General features: G+C 34.8%; 2 protein-coding genes and 1 long non-coding RNA gene across 3 annotated transcripts; 1 reads left to right on the top strand and 2 right to left on the bottom strand.

Moving 5' to 3' along the window:
* Nucleotides 1-2,355: 2,355 nt before the first annotated feature.
* LOC118480219 (secreted RxLR effector protein 161-like) lies at nucleotides 2,356-3,093 on the top strand. Its single transcript, XM_035974949.1, has one exon. The coding sequence runs from the start codon at nucleotides 2,356-2,358 to the stop codon at nucleotides 3,091-3,093; it is 738 nt and encodes a 245-aa protein (XP_035830842.1).
* Nucleotides 3,094-5,217: 2,124 nt separating this feature from the next.
* LOC110939699 (anthocyanidin 3-O-glucosyltransferase 2-like) lies at nucleotides 5,218-6,810 on the bottom strand. Its single transcript, XM_022181266.2, has one exon. The coding sequence runs from the start codon at nucleotides 6,772-6,774 to the stop codon at nucleotides 5,356-5,358; it is 1,419 nt and encodes a 472-aa protein (XP_022036958.2). The 5' UTR covers nucleotides 6,775-6,810; the 3' UTR covers nucleotides 5,218-5,355.
* Nucleotides 6,811-12,695: 5,885 nt separating this feature from the next.
* On the bottom strand, nucleotides 12,696-14,744 carry LOC110939697. Its single transcript, XR_002592400.2, has 3 exons — nucleotides 14,605-14,744; nucleotides 14,037-14,103; nucleotides 12,696-12,900 (listed from the first exon to the last, which is right to left on the bottom strand). It is a non-coding gene; the product is annotated as an uncharacterized LOC110939697 (long non-coding RNA).
* Between the last annotated feature and the right edge of the window lie 13,147 nt (nucleotides 14,745-27,891).

Raw genomic sequence — 27,891 nt, 5'->3', positions numbered from 1 at the left:
TGTATTTTTGCTATCCATTAATGATAAAATGACGTGTGTGCTGGTGTTTATAATTTTAGGTATATTTTAAGATACTTTTTTTTAGTTATTGCAAGGAAGTAGATGTGGTGTCAATTGTTAACCTTTATCTTACCATTTTAACCAATCTGCTGGATGTTACTACGATGTATGACTCTCCGCCCTACTAAATTACCGATCTTTTTTGTTAATTAGTTTTCACATGAATTTGTAAGCTATGGTTTATGGTGGATTTGATCAGTTGAGTGATCTTTTTTGTTAATTGGTTTTCACATGAATTTGTAAGCTATGGTTTATGGTGGATTTGATTAGTTGAGTGTTGTACTATATTCTGAAGTAGTGATTTGGCTTGGATTTGTGTTCTAAGTTTTCTTTTCTTTGATGACAGGGATCTCAATAACATTAAAGTTGACTAGACCAGTTCCACCTCAAATTAGGTGTTTGAAACGGGTAACTCGAAATAGAAGACCAGGGGTAACTCGAAATAGAAGACCTAGGTTTTATTTGACCCGTTTTATGTTACGTCTGCAATAGAATCTTGTTGGTTTATTTTACCCATTTAGAAAATGGGATCCTTTTATTTGCCCATGTCTAATGCCCATCAATTCAACATTTGTTAAAGCACATTCATTAGATCAGTGCATTGTATTTAAGCAAAATGGTTTTTGTTAAATTTTGACGTAAACATTCCCGTCCACCGGACGAGTAAAGTACTAGCTAACAATAGTTTTTATTGACGTATATGTCAAAAACTTATAGATCCATGTTTTAACTTGAGTAAATTGTTATTTTAGTCACTAAGGTTTGTTTAAATTTGTCATTTTAGTTTAAATAGTTTTTTTCTTCTTTGGTCTTTGACTTTTCTTTTCTATTGCTATTTTGATCACATACCCTAACTCCGTCCAAAAACCCAATTTTTAACCAGGGGTATTTTGGAAATTAACTTTATAAATCTTTTCACTTGCCATGTTGATCCATTCTTTTAAAATGTTGATCCATTCTTTTATAAATCTTAGCAAATCATGCCCTGTTAACCTAATACTTAGGTTATATAAAGGTGTTAAGGCATGTGTAACTTGGATTTTGTCCGGAAATATCAGGGATGTCGGTTCGTTCGATCGTACCGTTACGCGTTTTGTAAATAAAGTATAACACTTTATCGAACACGAAAATGATCGAAATTGTGCAACGATTGAAAATTTTGCATTCTCACCAATAAAATACAAGATTTTATTGAATAAAAATGTCTGAGATTGTATAATGATTAAAAATATGTATTTCGTAAAAAAATACACTATCTTATTGAATACAAAATTGTTCGGAATTGTACAATGATTAAAAAGGCACAAATGTCACATCAAATTCAAGTCTCAGACAAGAAATCAATATGCAACACCCTTGGAAACTAGGACGCATGCTCAGACCCAAAATCCAAATTCCAACAGCCCAATAACAGGCCCAAGAAGATTGAATCGAGTGTCTAAACTGAATCCAAAATATGTGGTTAACGTGGCGGTGACCGAGGTGGAAGAATCCAAACTTGATATGTTCGAGGAGGCATGCGAGAAGGAAGAATGGAACCATGCGATGCAAGATGAAATTAAAGGCATGAACAAGAATGAAACATGGGTTTTGGTGCCTAAACCCAAAGATGTTAAACCAATATCTTGCAATGTTTAAAATAAAATGTAAAACAGATGGGTCAATCGAAAGATAAAGCTCGATTGGTGGCACGTGGTTTCTCGCAACAATTTGGCATTGATTATGAGGATACTTTCAGCCCCGTGGCGAAAATAGCAACGATTCGAGTGTTGATAGCGGTAGCGACAAGCAATGGTTGGAAGTTACACCAAATGGAAGTTAAAAACGGGTTTCTTTATGGTGATTTAGATCATACAATACAAAAGGAGCAGCCTAAGGGATTTGTAAGTGAGATGTTTCCAAATCACGTATGTAAACTAAACAAATCCATTTAGAGTTTAAAATAGTCCCCAAGGGCGTGGTTTGGAAAAAATGGGAGAGTTTATGCAACATAATGATTTCTAGATGTCTAAGGCAGATGCAAGCAAGTTTATTAAGTCCGGTGGATCAAAAATAGTGGTAGTATTGATATACGTGGACGATTTGATCATAACAGGAAATGACGAAGAAGGTATTAATCAACTTAAACAAAACTTATGTGTTCGTTTTTGTATGAAAGACCTTGGAAAACTTAGTCATTTCCTAGGCTTGGAGTTAAAATACAAAGAGGGAGCGATTATTCTTCATTAACAAAGGTACTATGTTGATTTACTCGCACGGTTCGGTATGCTCGATTGCAAACCCATTGACACACCCATGGATAGTACAGTGAAATTATGTGCTGATAAGGGAAAAGAACTAGCTGACTCGACTATGTACCGAAAAATAGTTGGTAGTTTGATATACCTAACATTAACGAGACCTGATTTAGCATTCGAAGTCGGAGTTTTGAGTCGTTATATGCAAACTCCAAGAAAGCGACACCTAGATGTAATAAGACATGTTCTACGATACGTAAAGCATACATTTAACATGGGAGTAAGATTTAATCAAAGTGAGAAACTTGAGTTAAGTGGTTTCTGTGAAGCCGACTACGCAGGAGACTTGGACACAAGAAGGTCGACAACGGGGTTCGTGTTCAAGCTGGGTCGAGGAGCTGTAACTTGGTGTAGCAAACGTCAACCCACTGTGTCGTTATCGACAACCGAGGCAGAATATCGAGCCGCCACTATGGCAGCTCAAGAAGTTACTTGGCTATGGTTAGTACTTGAAGAGTTAAAGCATGACGTCAAAGGAAGTGTGGTAATACACTGTGATAATATGTCTTCAATCCAGTTGGCTGAAAATCTGATATTCCATACTAGGTCAAAGCACGTCGAGGTTCATTACCACTTCATTCGGGAGAAAGTATTAGAAGTGGAAATCAACTTGAAGTATGTAAGCACTCTTCGTCAAGAAGCCGACATGTTTACTAAGAGTTTACTGAAGGAAAAGTTGAAAATGTTTCAGACTCAAATCAGCATGGAAGAAGTCAACATTGAGAGGGAATATTGAAGATCGACAATGTTGGACTTTTGTGGTGGACCGGGTGATCTCAAGGGGAGGATGGCGGAGAACGTTTAAAGTCTGAGGACTAAACTAAAATTAGTAGTTTTGTAGTTTATCTAATTTGTTTAGATAGGATTTGGTATAGGATCGTGAGTCCCTGTTAGTTTAGAATTCTTATTACTTTTGTTGCAAGTTAAGTTATTATAAATAGGGGTCAAGTCTATATTGTTATGTACGTACGTTATCTTCTAAGTTAATAAAAAAATGTCAAAAACAAAGTTTGTTTTTACTTTCTTCTGTTCAGCCGTGAGTTTATGTGATATTCACAAGTTCATCAATAAATAGTAAAAAAGCTCTGCTTGGCTCATCTCGTTTACACCTTAGTGTAGAAGAAAGTCATATATGTAACATTTGGCCTCAAATAACAACCAAGAATATTCTCCACTTTTTTTTACCCACTAGAGCTGAAAGATTTGTATTCAACATATTATTATATGTAACATTTAGCCTCACATAACTACTAACACACTAACCTCCTACCATACTCTATGTTTATGGCATGCACTTACTTCAAGTGCAACAAAGTGAGGTTTCAACTGGAGATGTGGGAGCATTGATGTCAGATTTACCATACAGACAAATGCATCATCATACAGAGGCTGTATTGCATGCATTGTTACACTGACTATGCAGATTTCAACAGCATGCAATGCATTTTTCACAGAGATCCTGCCCTCAACAAAGACTATTGCTTCATGTAAACTCAGGGGCGGATTTAGAGGGGTTTACCGGGTTCCCAGGAACCCAGTCGATTTGGAAAAAAAACGTTTTTTTGTAGTGTAAACCTTGTATGATTTGGAAAAGAACGTTTTTTTGTAGTGTAAACCTTGTATGATTTGGAAAAAGGAACCCAGTGAAAAAACTGGCTGGATCCGCCACTGTGTAAACTGCCAGATTTTAAATCAAATATTTTTAATTATATCCTGCATCTATTGCAGCTAAACCTTTATTTCATGGTTGTTGTTGATGATGGTCACATAATACCATCAACTTCGCGCATGCAACACGGAACATGTACACAAAAGTTCGTCTTATAAAAGGATGTTAGAACATGTTTTACATGATCGAAAAACATAAAAATGAATAGCGATACTAATATTGATGTTGTGCTCAACTTCGGTTCATTACGGTATGAGTGAACGGTATAGTGTCAAATTTATGGCATCAAATACTCACACTTCAGAAAATACCCAAACCAAAAGTTTTATTAACCCGGAAGAAGAACTGAACAATATAATTATGAACTAAGAAATCTCAACACTCTAACTCTCATAAGACCATCAACATGACGATCTTATCTAAACGATCTAAAGACTCACAACGATCTGTGAATCAACACGATTCACGGATGAAAACCCTAACCGAGAGAACCCAGAAGTGTATGAGAGATATTTTCTGTATATTGTGTCTCAATACACACTTCTGTTTATATAGGCCCATTTGTCAACATAACAACCCAGCTGTGTTTTTGAGCCTTCAACGATCAGCATTAACTAGCCAGCCCATACTCTTCAGCAACACAACAGGCCCATTATATCATCAGTCCAACTGTTCCACTGTTCCAATGCCCAGCTACAAGCCTGCTCCATTTCAGCCCTCTTGAATCAACGTACAATAATCCAGCAAGCCTAACGAACATACAAAAATAAAAAAAAATAATATTAATATCAATAAAATGTTTGGTAAAAAACTGGAACAAATATAGTATTATTTTAACATATAGTTTACGAACCGACTCGCATTGAAACCGAAAACCATAAAATGAATACCGGTACCAATGGTGTTCGGTCAGTATCGGTTTGGTAGCGGTACAGTACCAGTACTCTATATAGTTTACAATACCAAAAAAACAATAAAAATGAATATCGGTACCAATACCGTTGTTTGGTCAGTATCAGTTACGATACCAAAATATCTTTTTGAATAGAACTCTGTTTTCTATAAAGTTTATATCCGAACAACAAAAGTCTTACCAAAGTAAGTTATCACAGAAAAATTAAATTAAATAATTGTTTTAATTTTTTTTTGTATGTATGTATTATTGATCAAATGTTTTACTAGCAAGCTAGATAAACTCTGACTGTTGATCAAATATTCAAAATGCTCCCTTAATACAAAATAAAGATCTAACATGTAAAAAAGTGACCATGCTCTACGCTTGATAATAAAATAACCAAATACATGCTATCACTCCATGTTTGATGACAGTCACATAATATCATCAACAACCCTCCTCAAACTCTCGAACGATGAACCACCTTCTTCCATCGCCATTCGGCTCTTAGCGCTCATCTCCTTCACCTTGGCTCGAACCGCACTATTGCGATCCATCACTTCTCGTATCCCCTTCTCAATCGTTTCTGCCGACACCAATTGTTGATCTTTGTTCATTTCGTTATAATCCAAAGAAATCTCCACAGCCAAACCCAAGTCCTTAACCATTTGAAACGCATCCAGTTGTTGCTCGGCATATATCGGCCATGTCGCAACAGGAACCCCGTACCAAATACTCTCCAGTAACGAGTTCCACCCACAGTGCGACACAAAACCCCCAGTCGCCACGTCAGCCAGCACTTCCGCCTGTGGGACCCACCCAACCACTTTCCCCCTTCCAGCCGTACGCTCTAGGAATCCATCTGGCAGGACTTCATTGTAATCCACGTATTCCTTGGGGAACCCTTTATGCCCCTCGGGAGGCGGGCGGCGTAGGGACCATATGAACCGGCATCCACTCCGCTCTATCGCGACCGCGATTTCTCCCACCTGGTCCACACCGAACCATCCCCGGGACCCGAAGCATAACAACAGGACCGACGACTCCGGTTGACCTTTCAGCCACTGCAACACTTCATGATCCGGTGTCGGTTTTTCGGGTTTTAACAGCGGACCGACTGTATACACCGGAGGCGTGTTACCATCATACGAACGCAACGCATGATGCTCGAGCTCTTGAAACGTGTTCACGATTATACCATTCGCTTCTCGGTACTTCCGGGTGTAACGAATGAACCTTTTGGACCAGTTATCCCTATCCCAAAACACGTAGGGAACAACACTTGGCGGAACCGGATTGACATAGCTCGGAACCAGTAACTTGGTAGCTGAGTGACTCAGTTCGGATATGTCTTGACCCAGTTCATCTTGGAGGGTCTGGAAATAAAACATGATCCCGAGAAAAGCCGCGTTGGAGGGGAAGAACACATAGGTAGGGAGATTAAACTCCTTGGCAACATCAATCATTGATGTACAAAACATGTCAACTACCAATGCACCGAGCGGACGCACTGGTCCTGGCCCAAGCGGGCCAGACCCAGCGAAATGACTAGCCACAAGCTCTCGTATGATGGGCTTGTGGTAGTTGATTACTGCATCAGCCGTGAAGCCAACGGTTGGGCAGTCTTGAAACAAATCGGGATCCATAGGGGGGAAATGGATGAATTTGATCCGAGTGTGGTCTGTGAAGGAGTCGGTGTAGTCGGTGCCTATTGGGTCACCGGGGAGCTTGATCACGAGTACCGTGGCAGTGATGTGATCAAAGGTTTTGACAAAGAGTGTGGCTAGCTCGACGAGCTGACCAACATGACCCATGAGTGGTGAAGGGATGAAAAAGAGGTCTAGTTTCTCCATGCCTGGATTCTGAGGGACGATACAGGGGTGAAGTTTGGCCATCTTTATAGACTATATCACCATGGGTCACCTGTATTGAAAATTACATAAAACAACAAACAATTTTCGAAAAAGACAAGATTCCATAAAAAAAGGGTGTGTTTAGTATCACCCTAACAAAAAAAAAATAATAACAAAAAGAAAAAAAAAAGCAATAAAACATATTAATATATAATGTAATGATAATTATGTTTTTAGACCATCCATATTGGTTGCCCTTTGGGGCGTTTTTTGTGCTCAATCACGCCCAATATCGCCCATTACCACTACGCATGGGCGTGTTTTGGGCGTTTTTGATTATGGTGTTTTCTAAATCACGTTTAATGGGGGTTTTTGTTGTCCAATCATATTTCAACTTCTAATATTTGGCCAATAAGATTTTTTAAATGTTTTTTTAGTTTTATTTTATTACAAACATAATGCCCCATATCCCCACTATACCCATTTTAGAAAATGCCCCATAATGTCCCATTGCTGACTGGGCTGCCACATGGTGCAAAACGCCCAACGATGAATATTACCCACTATGCATGGTCTTATTGGAGGGACATAATTAATAATTAATAAAAAGAGGGGTATATTTAGTATCACTCATAATTAATTCACTTTTCAGGTTCCTGTCCTATTTTTTTTTTTTCTGTATAATTCAGTATATCTCTTTATCTCTTATATTGAATAAAATATTAATCTAATACTAATAAAAGAATACTTTTAATGCCACATAGCATTATCTCATCTAAGATCCTTCTAATTAATGTCACATGGCATTTTCATCTTTAATTCATTTATAATATATAATAATTAATATCTAATTCTAATTTATGATGTCATTAATAATATATAATAATTAATATCTATTTCTAATATATGATTAAAAAATAAATAAGTGTTCTATAATATTTAAAACTATGATTTTAGTACTTATTAAAATAAAATAGTTTAAATTACAAAAGGAAAAAAAGAACAAAAACGGTTATCCATATCTGAGATTATCTATAAAATCAATATATGGGTTTTTCTAACATATAAATAAAAGCTAAAAAAGAGTAATTAACTAGAGGACTACCTCGCAACAAGAAAAAACTTTTATTGAACTCGGTTTTAAAATGATAGACGAAGAGAACTTATGGTATTTCACTATTATGGTATTTCAACAAGAAAAAACTTTTACATGTTTTTCAGTATTCAAATTTTGTAACACACGACTATTATGGTATTTCACTATTATTAATTAAGATGGGTCAGTTTTTATGATGAATTCAAGTTAGTTGTATACTTGTATGAACCATTATATGGTAATGGAAATTCGTATATATAAAGTTTCGTTACTAATTAACATAGGTCGTTAGTAATATAAAGTTTTTTAAAGATTATATAACCATATCATTTATATTATACAAACTCGTGTAATACGCGGGTCTATAAACTAGTGTATAATGTAATGATAGTTATGTTTTTATATGGGGGACATGATTAATAAAAAAAGGAAGTGTATTTAATATCACCCATAATTAATTCCTTTTCAGGTTCTTGTCCCATCTTTTTTTTTTTTTTGTATAATTCAATATATCTCTTATACTGAATAAAATATTAAGTTATAATGTAATGATAGTTATGTTTTTATAGGGGAGGCATAATTAATAAAAAAAGAGAGTGTATTTAATATCACCCATAATTAATTCCTTTTTCGGGTTCGTGTCACATCTTTTTTTTATAATTCAATATATCTCTTATATTGAATAAAATATTAATTTATAATTTAATGACAGTTATGGTTTTATAGGGGAGGCATAATTAATAAAAAAAAGGGAGTGTATTTAGTATCACCTATAATTAATTCCCTTTTCAGGTTCGTGTCCCATCTTTTTTTTTCCTGTATAATTCAATATATCTAATATTAATTTATAATGTAATGATAGTTATGTTTTATAGGGGTTGGGGGGGGGGGGTAATAACTAAAAAAGGGATTGTATTTAGTATCACCAATAATCAATTCCCTTTTCAGGTTCGTGTCCCATCTTTTTTTTCTGTATAATTCAATATATTTCTTATATTGAATAAAATATTAATTTATAATGTAATGATAGTTATGTTTTTATTGAAGAGGCATAATTAATAAAAAAAAGGGAGTGTATTTAGTATCACCTATAATTAATTCCCTTTTTAGGTTCGTGTCCCATCTTTTTTTTTTCCTGTATAATTCAATATATATAATATTAATTTATAATGTAATGATAGTTATGTTTTATAGGGGTTTGGGGGGGGGTAATAACTAAAAATGGGATTGTATTTAGTATCACCAATAATCAATTTCCTTTTCAGGTTCGTGTCCCATCTTTTTTTTTCTGTATAATTCAATATATTTCTTATATTGAATAAAATATTAATTTATAATGTAATGATAGTTATGTTTTTATAGAAAAGGCATAATTAATAAAAAAGGGAGTGTATTTAGTATCACCCAAAATTAATTCCCTTTTCAGGTTCGTGACCCATCTTTTTTTTCTGTATAATTCAATACATCTCTTATATTGAATAAAATATTAGTTTATAATGTAATGATAGTTATGTTTTTATAGGGGAGGCATAATTAATAAAAAAAGGGAGTGTATTTAGTATCACCCATAATTAATTCCCTTTTCGGGTTCGTGTCACATCTTTTTTTTTTTTGTATAATTCAATATATCTCTTATATTGAATAAAATATTAATTTATAATGTAATGATGGTTATGTTTTTATAGGGGAGGCATAATTAATAAAAAAAAGGGAGTGTATTTAGTATCACCTATAACTAATTCCCTTTTCAGGTTCGTGTCCCATCTTTTCTTTTTCCTGTATAATTCAATATATCTCTTATATTGAATAAAATATTAATTTATAATGTAATGATAGTTATGTTTTTATAAGGGTTGGGGGGAGGGGGGCTAATAACTAAAAAAGGGATTGTATTTAGTATCACCAATAATCAATTCTCTTTTCAGGTTCGTGTCCCATCTTTTTTTTCTGTATAATTCAATATATTTCTTATATTGAATAAAATATTAATTTATAATGTAATGATAGTTAGTTTTTATAGAAGAAGCATAATTAATAAAAAGGGAGTGTATTTAGTATCACCCAAAATTAATAACCTTTTCAGGTTCGTGTCCCATCTTTTTTTTTTCTGTATAATGGGAGTATTGGTTTTAGCGTATAAGGGAAGTTTCGTTGTCTCTCTCTCTCAATACAGAACCTTACACGATACTCCTCATTCTAACCCTAATATTCCCCCCCTCTCTCTCTCTCTCTCTGGCGAACACGGCGACGAAGATGAACGTGCCCTCAGTTCTTATTTTTTATAAAGATTCATTTTTTTGGTGTTTTTTTCATAAAGATTTATCGATGTTCGTTATTTTTTGTTAATCTGTCATAACATTTCATTCAATTTGGTGGTTTTTCGTTAAAGATTCATTTAATTTCGTTGATTGATTGATTGATTATCTTGTGTTTAATTTTCAGGAATTGTTGTTCGAAGGATCCTATGTTTGTTTGATTGAATCGATAATCCCTAAATCTATGTCACAAATTTTAATCTGAGGTATATCGGTTTAATAATGTTGATTATCTTGATCCACATTTGAACTGAATGAAATGTGAATATTGTTTGTAATTCTGGTTTAATTTGGGGTTTACAAAATGCAATCTGATATGGGCAAGTTGTTTATTTGTGGGATATCATGGGACACAAATGAAGTGCGTCTAAAAGAGTATTTCAGTAGCTATGGCCAGGTTTTGGAGGTTGTGATCATGAAGGATCACATCACTGGCTGGGCTCGCGTTAAACGCAGTTTTAAAAAAGAAAATGGGCAAATTACAAGTTATTAGATCAGGCTTAACTTTTGCTCTGGTTCCAAGATTTTAAGATTTGGGAGGATCTAAAAGGTTATTGAAGGCTTTAATCGGAAATTTGTGTTTGGCTGTGGTTGGTTTAAATGGACGGTTGTTACACGGAGGCTGTGATGAGTTATCAAAATAAAGCCAATATGTCGCCATGGCGTGGCAGATATGGAGGATGGCAGGTTAGCACCTACAACCCCTATTGCAGCCTTGGTGGCTTCTGGCTTGGTCCTTTCGTTTTCTCTTAACCTGATTAATCTGTTGACTGTTGCCTTTGCTATTTTAGTTGGCGATGATGTTCTAGGTCAGATCATTGTTTGACGTGGCATCATAGAGGATGGTAGGTGCATTTTTATATGCTTGCAACCTATGGTGCAGCCATGATAGCTTGAGACCTTTGTCTGAGCCTTACCGTGCTGGTATTCATCGACGGTATTCATGCTTGATTCCGATAAACCCATCAGTTATATACTATTTCGTTTTCTTTGATTTGATTTTCAGTTTCAATGGTTTTGTTAGATTGTTCGTTTCTTAGAGTTGTGTATGTGGTTGATGTTGAACAATTTTTTTTGTGTTTTTTGGTTTTAAATTCTTTATCCATTTATTGTGAGTTGTTGATGTTACTGATTTTCATAGCCGATTAGGGTTTTAATTCATTTGTACAGTTTCTTTTTCATAGTCTCTAATTGTCCATTTTGATGTTTGGTTTTTTTTTTTTGTGTGTTTTAGGGTTTTAAAATCTTTGTTCATGTATTGTTATTTGTTGATGTTACTCTTGTTTGTAGCCTATTAGGTGTTTAATTCCTTTGTACATTTTCTTTCATAGGGTCTGTAATAGTCAATGGTTTTGCTGATGGAGTGTATGTAATGTTGTCGAGGTGTCAGTGATGTTGTCGAGGAGTGTCAGTAAATGCTAATTGATATCATTTCCTTACACTCCTCGGCAATGTCACCGACCCCTCTTAAAAATTCCATCAAAACTCTCTCACTGGTTGCTTCTACAACAGAAGGTTTCTTTTTGTTACCTGAACCTGTATCATCTCAACTATGTTGACTGACCCTGTATGTGTTGTTACATCAAGATTCAATTAGGATTTTTTTGTTTTTTGAAAATTGATCGATTCAGTTTTGATCACCACAGATGTTTTTGTCATGTGATGATATGATGGCTAGAGCTGACGTGTTATTGCAACATGACATAATCGTTGCTGGCTGCCATTCGCGGCTGTTCTAAGTTATCGTTCTTTGTTGATTAGAGGTTTTTGTTGATTCTTGTTTCAAACAAAATAAAGTTTTTGATTTTTATTGATTTCTGTAGATCCGACCATATTTATCGCAGTTACTAATTTTTGTTGATTTTTTTTTTCATGTGAATCCCTAACTCCGTCATAACGAGCGGAATCCCACCATTCGTCAAGCAACAGAGGTTAGTTAAATCTTATACTTTTTATTATTTTTTTTTAAGTTTATCATATATAATTTTATTTATGCTTTCTGTTCAGTTTTTTTAATTAATAATATATTCTGAATGTTTTTCGTGTTATGGTTTTTTTAATTAATAATATATTTAATTGATTTTAATTGATATTGTTTGTTTTTGATATATGTAGTCTGTCTTATGCCTTATTCTTATTCTTATTAAATTAACAGTGTTTTGAAAAATAGTATAATTTGATTTTTCAGTTATCATTTGTTCAATTTTGCTTTAAAGATATCTTTAATTTCTTTTTAAAAACGTCTTTTTTCTATAAACAAATTAATGTTTTTAAGCTTAATTTATGAATTTTAAATTCTAAGTACATTTCTGTAATTAGGGCATTGTTTCTATAATTAGGTTGCCGTTATATTTTTTAAAAAAATTGCTTATTTCCTTTGCAGTTATTGATAAGTTATTGTTCATTGTTGATCAGAGGTTTTTGTTGATTTTTGTTTCAATGTAACACTCGTCTTATAATTTCATTTTATAACTATAAAATTTGGACTTTTTAAATTCGAAATACATGACCAACAAAAACTTAGTTAATAACTAAGATGTACGTCGTTATAGTATTTCGACATAGTCGACTAACTAGATTAAAATGTTCAACATTCAAAAGAGTTTACAAAACAACATGTTTTAAACTAGATTAGATTAGCGCGGAAGCATTCAAAACTTGTGTTCGGTTCTTGATTCCCTTGCTTGATCAACATCCACAACAAACGAGCATCACCTATGGTCAAAACCACAATAATCGTTAGTTTTCTCATCTTAATATTAAGTAAAAACGAGTTTTATTGCTTAAATAATGAAAAACAAACAAATTAACTGCCAAACTGTGAACCACGGTTCAGGACTGTGGCCCACGGTTCGCCCAGCTCAAAACAGAACTGCCAGATTGTGAGCCACGATTCAGAACTGTGGCCCACGGTTCGCCCAGCTCAAAACAGAATTGCCAGACTGTGAGCCACGGTTCAGGACTGTGGCCCACGGTTCGCCCAGCTCAGCATTCTTATATTTTTTTCGCTTAATTCCCCATAACTTTTTATTTACATATCCGTTTTAGCCGATTCTTTTTCCTATATGTTCGTATTAAAATTACGGATCTAACCATATAAATTTCACTTAATGAAACCCGGATTATGAACGAATGGCCCACAAAATCCTTGTTTCGATTATTCAACCCAATAACTATGTGTGCAATTTTTTCTCCAATTTATTCTTTGGCATTCTAATCTTATTTACCCATTCCTCGGGATAGAAATTCTTGGCGTATCCGTACCATTACATGGCTTTACGCTCGTATTCGAATTTCGTGCTTGTTTTCTATAGATTCAAGCATTGCCACTTTATGCAAATTCTTACAACTAGTTTCTACCATTTGACCCGATAACACGGATTCATAACCTTAACTTAGTATAACCATTCATTGCTAAAATTGTTATCTAGCTCTAGCGCAATATGAGACTTTCAAATCTTTACGCGCAAGAATCAATAAAGACATAGTTTTGACCCGTTTGGTTGACGAGTGAAAATCCTCACTTTAATGTCAAGCCAAACTATTTCTAACCAATATTTTGACCCGTTCTCTATGATACACCGAACGATTCTAACCGTTCAATTCAACCCGTATGGTTTATTCCCACCATACTTTAACCATTTACTTTGACCCATTTGATTTGCCGAGTGAACTTCGTCACTTCCACGGCTTACCAAACATACTCTAATCATTAAATTTGATCCGTTTGATCTATCGAGTGAACTTCGTCACTTCAATGACACATCAAACGCGCATATCACACCACGATACTATTAACAAGCTATAACTAAACATTCTTGCATAACGTAACGAAACTAATAGTTACGTACCTTCAAAGCACTCCCTTCAAGCGCGTATCACCACCGGCTTGTCCGCTTGACGTCCCGGTTTCCTTGCCTATAGAGTTCAATCACAATTTATTTAGAACTCATTTCTTCACATATATCGCATAGTTTGCCGAAACTTTACAAATATGCGTTTTAGCTCTAATTTGAGTTTTAAGCCTTCTTTGAGGCATTTTTACAAACACCTTAAAGGCACAAATTTCTCACAATTCATTATCAAGTTCATAACTTATTATATAGCCAAGATTAACATCATTCGGACAATTTCATATCAATTTTAACATCAACCAACTAGAAATTACTTCATAAAAATCAGATTACACTAGAACAACAACCAAAATCCTAGTGTTTGTCAAGTTCCCACAAAACCCACTAATCACCTTCATTGGTGTTTATGGAATTCACAAGAATTAAGCATGATTTTAACATATAATTGTCTAGGGTTCACTCCTAGACACAATATTATTCCTATATCATTCATGCAACAACAAATTTCGAGTTCTCTAATTTCATCCAGAAATTCAAGTAGAGATTTCTTATAAAATTCACATACCTTATGATCCCCTTACAGTGGAGATCACCAATCTAAGCTCGAATTTCGTTTTGGAACTGATTTGCCTTCTTGATTTGATCAATTTTGTAAGATAGGGTTTGGGTTTTTGAGAGCTCTTTTGGCTCCTGTGATTTACACGACCAGAACACACACTTTAGTGTGTGTTTTGGTGTTTTGTTTTTTTAATAAATAAAACCCATTTTAACTTTTGTTCAACATTAGCCCCTTTACTTATTCAAGCTTTGTAAAGGGTATTTTAACCATGTTTATTCTATTATGGCAAGACACTAACTAACTAGGTTATTTATTCCTGGTTATTTTATCTTGACGATTACCGATGTTTAGTTTAAAATATAATATTTATATTTTCGGGGTGTTACAAGTCTACCCCCCTTAAAGAGGTTTCGTCCTCGAAACCTTTATCACGTAATTCAATGGGTTAAATTTAATGAACCTGATTTTGGCGATTAACTTTGGGCTTTACTCGCGTTCACTAATCTTACTAGGGAATTATAGTAACGTCCTTTTGGTTTCTAAGCGTATGCGCCTTTTACGTGTAAGGCCTCATGGGCCGTTACCTTCGGCTCTTATCCTTTATCTTTATTGATTGCTCGTCTTGGCGGTTAGACTTATTAGTCACCGGTTACCTTATACCCCATTGCCCGGGTATATCCACTTTGCCTTCTTAAGTCTTACAAACTTCTATTATCCCCAATTCATAGTTCACGCTATAACGTGATTATATTCCATATTACTTTTCTTAACCGTGATCGTTTCACGTCATGTTTAAGTTTATATAAAACTTTTCATTACCGAAAATCTTCATTTTTGTCAACCAGACCCTTCATGATCTCTTCATTTAAACTCATTTAATTAACTTAGCGAAACCCATCGCTTCTATACTAACCTTACCTCCCGTTATTATTTTACACTGGGAGTTACAACCAGTTTCCTTGCTTTACATTATTGACTCGTAGGCTCTCTTTTACTTAACCTCATAGGCTATTTCCTTAGATTTCCACCTTTTTAAGGTGAGACTCAAACAGTTTGTTTCTTTCTATTTGTGACCCAAGGGTCTTTCTGGTCTCGTAGACCTTAACATTACTTATAATTCCTGAAGGTTGTTATGATCCCGTAGATTCATCTTTTACTCATCTCGTTCTAAAATATACTTTCGGTGTCAATGCACCCTTTTTAAGTTTAGAAATCATTCGTTTTCGTTCTTGAATTCTATGTACCTTGACCGTAGTCTAAGGCTACATTTGTTTTCTTCCGAATTATCCTTCCAACTCTATGAGTTCTAACGTCATTTACACGTCGGTTTGTCCTACGTTTACCATTACTCGGTTCTTACCTATACTTCCTTACGACCCGTTACCTGGGTTCTTTATCTTAATGTTTTTAACATTCTTATTTCGCTAATTTGCGTTTTCCTTACTATTTCAAGCGTTATTCCTTTCGCGCATCTCCTCAGTCATGAGGAATACTGTATTGGCGCAAACTATGGTTGACATCACTCCGTTGTAACAATAACAGAAATCAATTCATTTCATTTTATTATTCCATGTCGTTGTATGGAATTTGCCCACATCGTTTATCAATATAAACGATGTTCCTAAATGTTTTATTTGGTTCGGCCAAGTCTATAACCTTGTCTTTGCCATTTACTACTATTACAAATTCTGGGTTCGGGTGTAATTACACTCCTTCCCAACACAACACAACATTTATTCACTTCATTAAGTTCCCGAGTTCGAGTGTACATCCACTCCTTCCCATTGCAATATTTATCGAGATTACTTTTACCTCGGTTTCACATACTTGTCATTATTTATTTATTTATTTATTTATTTATATATATACATAATTCATTCATCTCACTATATATGCTCATATGCAACTATCATTCATCATTATGTGAATTATTGTATTCTACTTATCTTATCGTAATTTATAACGTATACCTGATTGATATTCGCCCCGATGTACTCCGTTGTCTCAAGTTATCGCTTGATTTGAGTTCTTTGCTAGCATGTTCTTTGTCATGCTTCCGAACCTTCCTTCATTTAGATTATTTATCTCCCGTCATCTTCAGATGCGGTTATCATATCATTCGAACATTTCCAAATTATTATTAATCTTGCTATTCAATGTTGACTGTCTTATTATACGAGGCATTAAAATATACTTATTTCATAAGTACTTATTTTATAGTCAATCTATGGTTAGGGTTTATACTACCTAATCATCTTTTATCAATACTAGACATCTCGAATCCGTAATGTTTATGTCACTATTAAACATTTCGTTTAATAACATATGCATCATTCGCTTTGGTTTAGCCAAGTTTACCACTTGCTTAAACCATTCATGTTTAGTGCACTTTTCGGGTTTGTATGTGTTAACACGCTCCTCCCGTGCATATCAAATCAATTTCCTTTTTCTAATATTCAAATAAAATTTACTAAATGACTAATTCTTACCGGATGTTTGATCAAGCTTGAACCGAACACACTTTGTTGACAACCTTGAGCTCTGATTACCAACTTGCAACACTCTTCTTATATTTCATTTTATAACCATAAAATACGAACTTTTTAAATTCGAAATAAATGACCAACAAAAACTTAGTTAATAACTAAGATGTACGTCGTTATAGTATTTCGACATAGTCGACTAACTAGATTAAAATGTTCAACATTCAAAAGAGTTTACAAAACAACATATTTTAAACTAGATTAGATTAGCGAGGAAGCATTCAAAACTTGTGTTCGGTTCTTGATTCCCTTGCTTGATCAACATCCACAACAAACGAGCATCACCTATGGTCAAAACCACAATAATCGTTAGTTTTGTCATCTTAATATTAAGTAAAAACGAGTTTTATTGCTTAAATAATGAAAAACAAACAAATTAACTGCCAAACTGTGAGCCACGGTTCAGGACTGTGGCCCACGGTTCGCCCAGCTCAAAACAGAACTGCCAGACTGTGAGCCACGATTTAGGACTGTGGCCCACGGTTCGCCCAGCTCAAAACAGAATTGCCAGACTGTGAGCCACAGTTCAGGACTGTGGCCCACGGTTCGCCCAGCTCAGCCTTCTTATATTTTTTTTTCGCTTAATTCCCCATAACTTTTTATTTACATATCCGTTTTAGCCGATTCTTTTTCCTATATGTCCGTATTAAAATTACGGATCTAACCATATAAATTTCACTTAATGAAACCCGGATTATGAACGAATGGCCCACAAAATCCTTGTTTCGATTATTCGACCCATTAACTATGTGTGCAATTTGTTCTCCAATTTATTCTTTGGCATTCTAATCTTATTTACCCATTCCTCGGGCTAGAAATTCTTGGCGTATCCGTACCATTACATGGCTTTACGCTCGTATTCGAATTTCGTGCTTGTTTTCTATAGATTCAAGCATTGCCACTTTATGCAAATTCTTACAACTAGTTTCTACCATTTGACCCGATAACACGGATTCTTAACCTTAACTTAGTATAACCATTCATTGCTAAAATTGCTATCTAGCTCTAGCGCAATATGAGACTTTCAAATCTTTACGCGCAAGAATCAATAAAGACATAGTTTTGACCCGTTTGGTTGACGAGTGAAAATCCTCACTTTAATGTCAAGCCAAACTATTTCTAACCAATATTTTGACCCGTTCTCTATGATACACCGAACGATTCTAACCGTTCATTTCAACCCGTATGGTTTATTCCCACCATACTTTAACCATTTACTTTGACCCATTTGGTTTGCCGAGTGAACTTCGTCACTTCCACGGCTTACCAAAAATACTCTAATCATTAAATTTGATCCGTTTGATCTATCGAGTGAACTTCGTCACTTCATTGACACATCAAACGTGCATATCACACCACGATACTATTAACAAGCTATAACTAAACATTCTTGCATAACGTAACGAAACTAATAGTTATGTACCTTCAAAGTACTCCCTTCAAGCGCGTATCACCACCGGCTTGTCCGCTTGACATCCCGGTTTCCTTGCCTATTGTAACACCCCGAAAACGGCTTTGGTAATCAAACCACGTTAATAGTAAAGACGGGTAAAATACCTTTAGTGGTAAAAATTTACCCGGTAAATATTAGGATTTAAATAATTAATCCTAATAATAAATAAAAAGTGAATAAAAGCTTTTAAGAAATAAAAGCTTAGAAGGCCCGAGTTAACGGGACCTAAAATAAACGTAGTCATAAATATTCCCGAACCCGCTAAGTTAACTAGGAATATTTAACCTAATTAATAAGTGGGAAAATTGTTAAAAGAAATAAGTAGGTTGTGGCCTACTTAATAACGAACCAAACACGAGGGGTTAAAGCGGGATAACTAGAAAAGTTATTTAATAAAAAACAAACACAAACACACACACACAGTGTGTATTCTGGATCGAGCTCAGGGGCGACCAAGAAGGGTCAAACCCTAATCAACACAATTTCATCAAATTGAAGGGGCAAATCAAGTCCAAATCAAAATCCAAGTATGAATTAGTGATCTCCATTGAAAAAGGAGTCATGAGGTATGTAAATTTCTTGAGAAATCTCTAGTTGAAGATCTGAGCAAACCTAGAGAACTCGAATCTGAACTTGCATGTTTGTTGTTTGGGTGAAATTAGTGATGAAACTATGTCTAGGAGTAAACCCTAGTCATGTACTTGTTGAATTGATGTTCATGGTTGTGAATCCATGATCATACACTCATGTGTCAAGTGGGTTTTGATTATGTAGTAAAGATGATGATGTACACCTGTTTAAAAACATCATAGTTGCTAGTAGGAACAAGATACTTGAACAATTTGCAAGTTTGAGTAATTGATCATAAGTGATAGTGGTGAATTTTGATGTTAATCTTGGTAAAAATAACTAGTTAGGAACTAGTTAGTAAATATGTAAAATCATGCACATTAGGTGTTTGTTAAAATGCCTAAATGAGAACTAAGTGTTGATAATGTGCCTAATTGAGTCTTGTGAACTTGATAGTGCAATCATATGTGTTAATTGGTGATTTGACTTTTAAATAGTCAAACCGACCATTAATAAGATCGAATGGTAATTGTGATAGAAAATATGTAAGATGGAATAGTCATAATTAATGATGACTAATATAACCGTCTTACGAATTATGATGATAGTTTGACGCTTGACAAGCTAGGTGGAGGCTTGGAAAGGAAGCGGGTCAAACGAAGCAAGAATGGCGGAAAAGCATAATTCGGATGCAAGGTAAGTATAGCTTACACTAGTCTTAAATTGTGAAATGTTTTCTTATCATATAAATTATGAATGAGATATCCAAACAATTGAAATATGATGTTCCGTCGTGTAGTCGAACGGAACAAGAAAATCAAAGATGGTAGAAACCATAATAATGGTTAAAAAGAAGTAAATCGATAAATTGGTCATATTATGTCGAAAGAAATACACGGTTTATATTTAAAATTTCTGTACGGTGTTAAACGGGAAGAGTCATGTAGAGGTGATGATAATAAATATCATTTCGCAAAGATAAATGGTCAATTCGGCCAAACGGGTCAAAAGGTGTAGACAACACCTTTTGACTATATAGACTAATGATTCTTTTGTCGAGTCATATGCTTACAGGAATAGATATCCAATGGATATTCGCATCGTTCTTAATTAGCGAATATAAAGCAAGGTATTAAAATTGGGTCTATTTGTTGATCCGAGCCAGGTACGCTTATTTATGATGTATGTAAAAGTGCTAATTTGGTCGAATAATTGGTGATAGCCTTTCATTGTAAAAGAAGGACCAAAATCGACCAAAACGCCCTTGTAGGCTAAATTGAACAAACAACTCTTAGAGGTTGTTTGGAAAGGAGTCTTATGATTAAACAAAAGTTTAGAACGAGTACGGGTAGTGAAAGACGTAATTCTTGGGCCAAAAGACTCCATATGAGTCTTTGCCGTAAAATGATATTTCAAGAGGTATAAATTCGGAACACATAGATATCTACTTTAAATCCAACACACATTTAGTTGTGATGGAAGAGTACTAGATAAGAGATATAGGTTACAACGCTAGATTAGAATGAAAGCGAAATTTAGCTTAAAAGTGCTTAAAATATCCTTAACGGGTCAAAATAAGCATACTAGTGAAAACGGGTTTAATTTGTGAATAAACCCATGATTAGAACCTAATATGGTATATCACAATTATTTGATGAAGTGTACGAAATATAGGAATCAGATAAATACGATTATTTGATAAAATGCATAACCGGGTCAAAATTTGGTATAAAGGGTAATAAGCCGAAGACTTAGAAGTCTTAAACTTTGTTAAGCCGAATGTCGGATTTTAACTCCAAATGATGGAGAATCAAATTACAAACACGTAGGAAGAAACGGTAGGCCAAACGGACAAGCGGTTTGAAAGATACGGAAGATTTCGTGTCAAATAACGGAAAAAATGGAAAACTGGATGCAGGGTCCACCGTAAATTACGGTGCCACCGTAATTTACGGTGGAGATGAAAAGCCTTACGGTGGCCCCCTACTGGTTTACGGTAGGGGCATGTAAAACCAGTGGCCACCGTAAATTACGGTGCCACCGTAATTTACGGTGGAGGTCAGGTTGAAATTTTTGTTTTTCTTATCAATTGTTTCTCAGACTCGTTTAGACACGTTTTAAGTCCTGTATAACTAAAGCATTTCATGTTTATGAAATGTAGGTACACCTTGGATGCCGGAAGACGATCAAGCTCAACGAAGAACCGAACACGATATAGATACACGCTTCCGCACTTTGCCATGTTGTAAATCACCTAGGGTCAAAACCATTAAAACATTAGTTTTGACTTTGATACATAAGGATTAAACATATGATCACGTGATGTAGAATAACTCATGATTTGTAAAAGTTTTAATAAACCCGTATTTTTATAGCATGTGTAGTCTTAACTACACATCTAATCGTTGGTAATTACATAAAAAATCGTTAATTAGTAACTAGGATGTTACAAGTTGGTAATCAGAGCTCAAGGTTGTTGACAAATGTGTTCGGTTCGAGGCTTGATCGCAAATCCGGTAAGTGTATGTATGTTAATCGTTTAACGTATTAAAGTGTTGTAAACAACACATAGGGTTATCGTGAAATACACGTTACCCCAAATTAAATGATAGATATGGTTAACAACATTTCGGGCATTGACACATATAGTACAAAAGCCTTGTACTATGATACGGGCATTTAGTAAAGTTGACATTACTAACTTTGTGAATGTCTTGATTGAAGGACACTTACATTTAAAGATGACAAAGGTTAAACAAATGCAGGATGTGATAGAGGAACAGTCCGAGGCATGACAAGAGGAACATGCCCATCAAGGACTAAATCGCGTAACGACCGCGAACAAGGCTAATGGCAAGAGAAGCCCGTTAGGGCAAGCATTATCAGGTGCATGTTTTAAATTATTGCATAAATAGTAATATGCAACAAATATGTAGAGATTGAAAGTTGCATATGTATATTGAAAACTTGGAAAGACCTGAATAGAAAACCTATCCGGGATATTGTTTCCAAGAAAAACAGATAGAGGTATTACTTACATAGGGCGTGATGTGAAAACTATAAAAAGGTCATGCGTGTCATGTGTTAATCACTTACTCTGGCCAAGTAAGTAGCGGCATATGATACCATGAACTTCTTATGGCAGACACGTTTACATCCGATGTAGTAAGGGTGGGGTGAATGGGACTAACTTAAAAGTACCCAAATGAATCAAATGAGCAAAAATATTTGATAAAAATGTAAACGCACAGCCGGGTGACGGGAGCGTATTACGTCAGAATAATGAGCCCGGGCGAAGGGACAAAGAAGCATGTAAAATGATTTAGACAAGTATTGGGAGGGAGTGTACTTACACTCGAACCCAGAAAACGCAAGCATGTAAAATGATTTAGACAAGTATTGGGAGGGAGTGATACTTACACTAGAACCCAGAAAACGCAAGCATGTAAAATGATTTAGACAAGTATTGGGAGGGAGTGATACTTACACTCGAACCCAGAAAACGCAAGCATGTAAAATGATTTAGACAAGTATTGGGAGGGAGTGATACTTACACTCGAACCCAGAAAATACAAGCGTGTAAAATGATTTAGACAAGTATTGGGAGGGAGTGTACTTACACTCGAACCCAGAAAGCACAAGCATGTAAAATGATTTAGACAAGTATTGGGAGGGAGTGTACTTACACTCGAATCCAGAAAGCACAAGCATGTAAAATGATTTAGACAAGTATTGGGAGGGAGTGTACTTACACTCGAACCCAGAAAACGCAAACATGAAAAATGATTTAGACAAGCAATGGGAGGGAGTGTACTTGCACTCGAACCCGGAAAATGCAAATATGTCCCTTAACGGGTCATTTTTGTAAAACTTCGAACTTAAAGACAAAGTCAGAATATAAAAATGAAGCGAGGTCTTAATGCATACCGGGAGGATTGCAATAATAACGACTTTGGTAAAACACCCGGTTGATGGGTAAGAATTAAACACATGCGTAAACCGAGAAACGAGAACATGAATGTAAAGTCAAAAGACTCAGATTATGAGTTATGACTAAAAGACCATAAAAAAAAATTCGTAAACAGAAATTCTGATCATTATATTCAACTATTTTGAGATTGAACGGGTTGAATAAAGTATAATGCTTGAAGGCGTAAGTAAGCGCAAGCCGGATAACGGTAAGCTTGAGACAAATGAATTTCAAACGTAAAAAGAGTGCTTTGACACCAAATATATATTTTAATAAGACACGAGTAAAAAGAGTGATCTACGGGATCAACATAACCTTTAGGGTTATAAACAAATGAGAGATATACGGACTAAAACGACCCACGGGTCATGATTAGAAAGAAGTTATAAGGACTTCGCCTTAAAGAGGTGAATGTCTAATCAAAAATAGCCCATAAGGCTAAGTGATAAAACCTACGGGTTAGATGGAATAAAGCGAGGAAATCAGTTAAAAATCCCTGCAAAAAAAAACTAAGACTGTAAAGGATTAAATTACGGACTGTCAATATCCCAGTATGGATGATTGACACAAGTTAAAGAAAAGATCCTAAAACTAAAACTTCAGTTTTAGTAAGAAATAATGTTTTTACCAACATAAATTCTGATAGGAATTTAAATAGTAAACATGAAAGATACAAGTCTTGACACTGACAGGCGCAAGATGATATATTCGAAAAGTGATATTCTCAAAAATGAAAGGTTGATATAAATTAAACATGATGTAACACAATCACGGTCAAGAAATGTAATGTGAAGTAGAATCACAATATAACCAAGCAAGCGGTAAAAAGGAACTGGACAAATAAGTCTAGTTAATGAAACCGGTTAAAGTCAGCAATTTAAGTTAAGAAATTTGGTTCGCTTGTAAACGGTAAATTCGGTATAACTAAACCGAATAAGTAAATTTGAAAATAAAAGGAATTGTCGCTAGAAGTGAAAGATTTCACTAGAAACCTTTAAACGGGTCAAAGTAATGGATTCATAAAGAATTCGATAGTATATGAAAGCGAGGAATATCGCTAAGTTAATTAAACTAGTGGAAATAACGAGATTACGTTATTTCCAGTCGCATTATGTCATGTAAGATACATAGATGATTAATAACCAAAAGAATATTACCATACTTTTCTGGTAATACTAACAATCGGTTAAGATATGAGAAATGCTTAATTGATTATCGAGAGCAAATACATGGAGTTGAACTCGATAAATTAAGTAAGAAAAGGTTTCGAGGACGAAACCTCTTTAAGGGGGGTAGACTTGTAACACCCCGAAAACGGCTTTAGTAATCAAACCACGTTAATAGTAAAGACGGGTAAAATACCTTTAGTGGTAAAAATTTACCCGGTAAATATTAGGATTTAAATAATTAATCCTAATAATAAATAAAAAGTGAATAAAAGCTTTTAAGAAATAAAAGCTTAGAAGGCCCGAGTTAACGGGACCTAAAATAAACGTAGTCATAAATATTCCCGAACCCGCTAACTTAACTAGGAATATTTAACCTAATTAATAAGTGGGAAAATTGTTAAAAGAAATAAGTAGGTTGTGGCCTACTTAATAACGAACCAAACACGAGGGGTTAAAGCGGGATAACTAGAAAAGTTATTTAATAAAAAACAAACACAAACACACACACACAGTGTGTGTTCTGGATCGAGCTCAGGGGCGACCAAGAAGGGTCAAACCCTAATCAACACAATTTCATCAAATTGAAGGGGCAAATCAAGTCCAAATCAAAATCCGAGTATGAATTAGTGATCTCCATTGAAAAAGGAGTCATGAGGTATGTAAATTTCTTGAGAAATCTCTAGTTGAAATTCTGAGCAAACCTAGAAAACTCGAATCTGAACTTGCATGTTTGTTGTTTGGGTGAAATTAGTGATGAAACTATGTCTAGGAGTAAACCCTAGTCATGTACTTGTTGAATTGATGTTCATGGTTGTGAATCCATGATCATACACTCATGTGTCAAGTGGGTTTTGATTATGTAGTAAAGATGATGATGTACACCTGTTTAAAAACATCATAGTTGCTAGTAGGAACAAGATACTTGAACAATTTGCAAGTTTGAGTAATTGATCATAAGTGATAGTGGTGAATTTTGATGTTAATCTTGGTAAAAATAACTAGTTAGGAACTAGTTAGTAAATATGTAAAATCATGCACATTAGGTGTTTGTTAAAATGCCTAAATGAGAACTAAGTGTTGATAATGTGCCTAATTGAGTCTTGTGAACTTGATAGTGCAATCATATATGTTAATTGGTGATTTGACTTTTAAATAGTCAAACCGACCATTAATAAGATCGAATGGTAATTGTGATAGAAAATATGTAAGATGGAATAGTCATAATTAATGATGACTAATATAACCGTCTTACGAATTATGATGATAGTTTGACGCTTGACAAGCTAGGTGGAGGCTTGGAAAGGAAGCGGGTCAAACGAAGCAAGAATGGCGGAAAAGCATAATTCGGATGCAAGGTAAGTATAGCTTACACTAGTCTTAAATTGTGAAATGTTTTCTTATCATATAAATTATGAATGAGATATCCAAACAATTGAAATATGATGTTCCGTCGTGTAGTCGAACGGAACAAGAAAATCAAAGATGGTAGAAACCATAATAATGGTTAAAAAGAAGTAAATCGATAAATTGGTCATATTATGTCGAAAGAAATACACGGTTTATATTTAAAATTTCCGTACGGTGTTAAACGGGAAGAGTCATGTAGAGGTGATGATAATAAATATCATTTCGCAAAGATAAATGGTCAATTCGGCCAAACGGGTCAAAAGGTGTAGACAACACCTTTTGACTATATAGACTAATGATTCTTTTGTCGAGTCATATGCTTACAGGAATAGATATCCAATGGATATTCGCATCGTTCTTAATTAGCGAATATAAAGCAAGGTATTAAAATTGGGTCTATTTGTTGATCCGAGCCAGGTACGCTTATTTATGATGTATGTAAAAGTGCTAATTTGGTCGAATAATTGGTGATAGCCCTTCATTGTAAAAGAAGGACCAAAATCGACCAAAACGCCCTTGTAGGCTAAATTGAACAAACAACTCTTAGAGGTTGTTTGGAAAGGAGTCTTATGATTAAACAAAAGTTTAGAATGAGTACGGGTAGTGAAAGACGTAATTCTTGGGCCAAAAGACTCCATATGAGTCTTTGCCGTAAAATGATATTTCAAGAGGTATAAATTCGGAACACATAGATATCTACTTTAAATCCAACACACATTTAGTTGTGATGGAAGAGTACTAGATAAGAGATATAGGTTACAATGCTAGATTAGAATGAAAGCGAAATTTAGCTTAAAAGTGCTTAAAATATCCTTAACGGGTCAAAATAAGCATACTAGTGAAAACGGGTTTAATTTGTGAATAAACCCATGATTAGAACCTAATATGGTATATCACAATTATTTGATGAAGTGTACGAAATATAGGAATCAGATAAATACGATTATTTGATAAAATGCATAACCGGGTCAAAATTTGGTATAAAGGGTAATAAGCCGAAGACTTAGAAGTCTTAAATTTTGTTAAGCCGAATGTCGGATTTTAACTCCAAATGATGGAGAATCAAATTACAAACACGTAGGAAGAAACGGTAGGCCAAACGGACAAGCGGTTTGAAAGATACGGAAGATTTCGTGTCAAATAACGGCAAAAATGGAAAACTGGATGCAGGGTCCACCGTAAATTACGGTGCCACCGTAATTTACGGTGGAGATGAAAAGCCTTACGGTGGCCCCCTACTGGTTTACGGTGGGGGCATGTAAAACCAGTGGCCACCGTAAATTACGGTGCCACCGTAATTTACGGTGGAGGTCAGGTTGAAATTTTTGTTTTTGTTATCAATTGTTTCTCAGACTCGTTTAGACACGTTTTAAGTCCTGTATGACTAAAGCATTTCATGTTTATGAAATGTAGGTACACCTTGGATGCCGGAAGACGATCAAGCTCAACGAAGAACCGAACACGATATAGATACACGCTTCCGCACTTTGCCATGTTGTAAATCACCTAGGGTCAAAACCATTAAAACATTAGTTTTGACTTTGATACATAAGGATTAAACATATGATCACGTGATGTAGAATAACTCATGATTTGTAAAAGTTTTAATAAACCCGTATTTTTATAGCATGTGTAGTCTTAACTACACATCTAATCGTTGGTAATTACATACAAAATCGTTAATTAGTAACTAGGATGTTACACCTATAGAGTTCAATCACAATTTATTTAGAACTCATTTCTTCACATATATCGCATAGTTTGCCGAAACTTTACAAATATGCGTTTTAGCTCTAATTTCAGTTTTAAGCCTTCTTTGAGGCATTTTTACAAACACCTTAAAGGCACAAATTTCTCACAATTCATTATCAAGTTCATAACTTGTTATATAGCCAAGATTAATGTCATTCGGACAATTTCATATCAATTTTAACATCAACCAACTAGAAATTACTTCATAAAAATCAGATTACACTAGAACAACAACCAAAATCCTAGTGTTTGTCAAGTTCCCACAAAACCCACTAATCACCTTCATTGGTGTTTATGGAATTCACAAGAATTAAGCATGATTTCAACATATAATTGTCTAGGGTTCACTCCTAGACACAATATTATTCCTATATCATTCATATATCATTCATGCAACAACAAATTCCGAGTTCTCTAATTTCATCCAGA

The sequence above is a fragment of the Helianthus annuus genome, chromosome 7 (assembly GCF_002127325.2).
Source record: "Helianthus annuus cultivar XRQ/B chromosome 7, HanXRQr2.0-SUNRISE, whole genome shotgun sequence".
Lineage (NCBI taxonomy): Eukaryota > Viridiplantae > Streptophyta > Magnoliopsida > Asterales > Asteraceae > Helianthus > Helianthus annuus.
The sequence above is the reverse complement of the archived record's forward strand: the minus strand, read 5'-3'. Positions and strand labels throughout refer to the sequence as shown.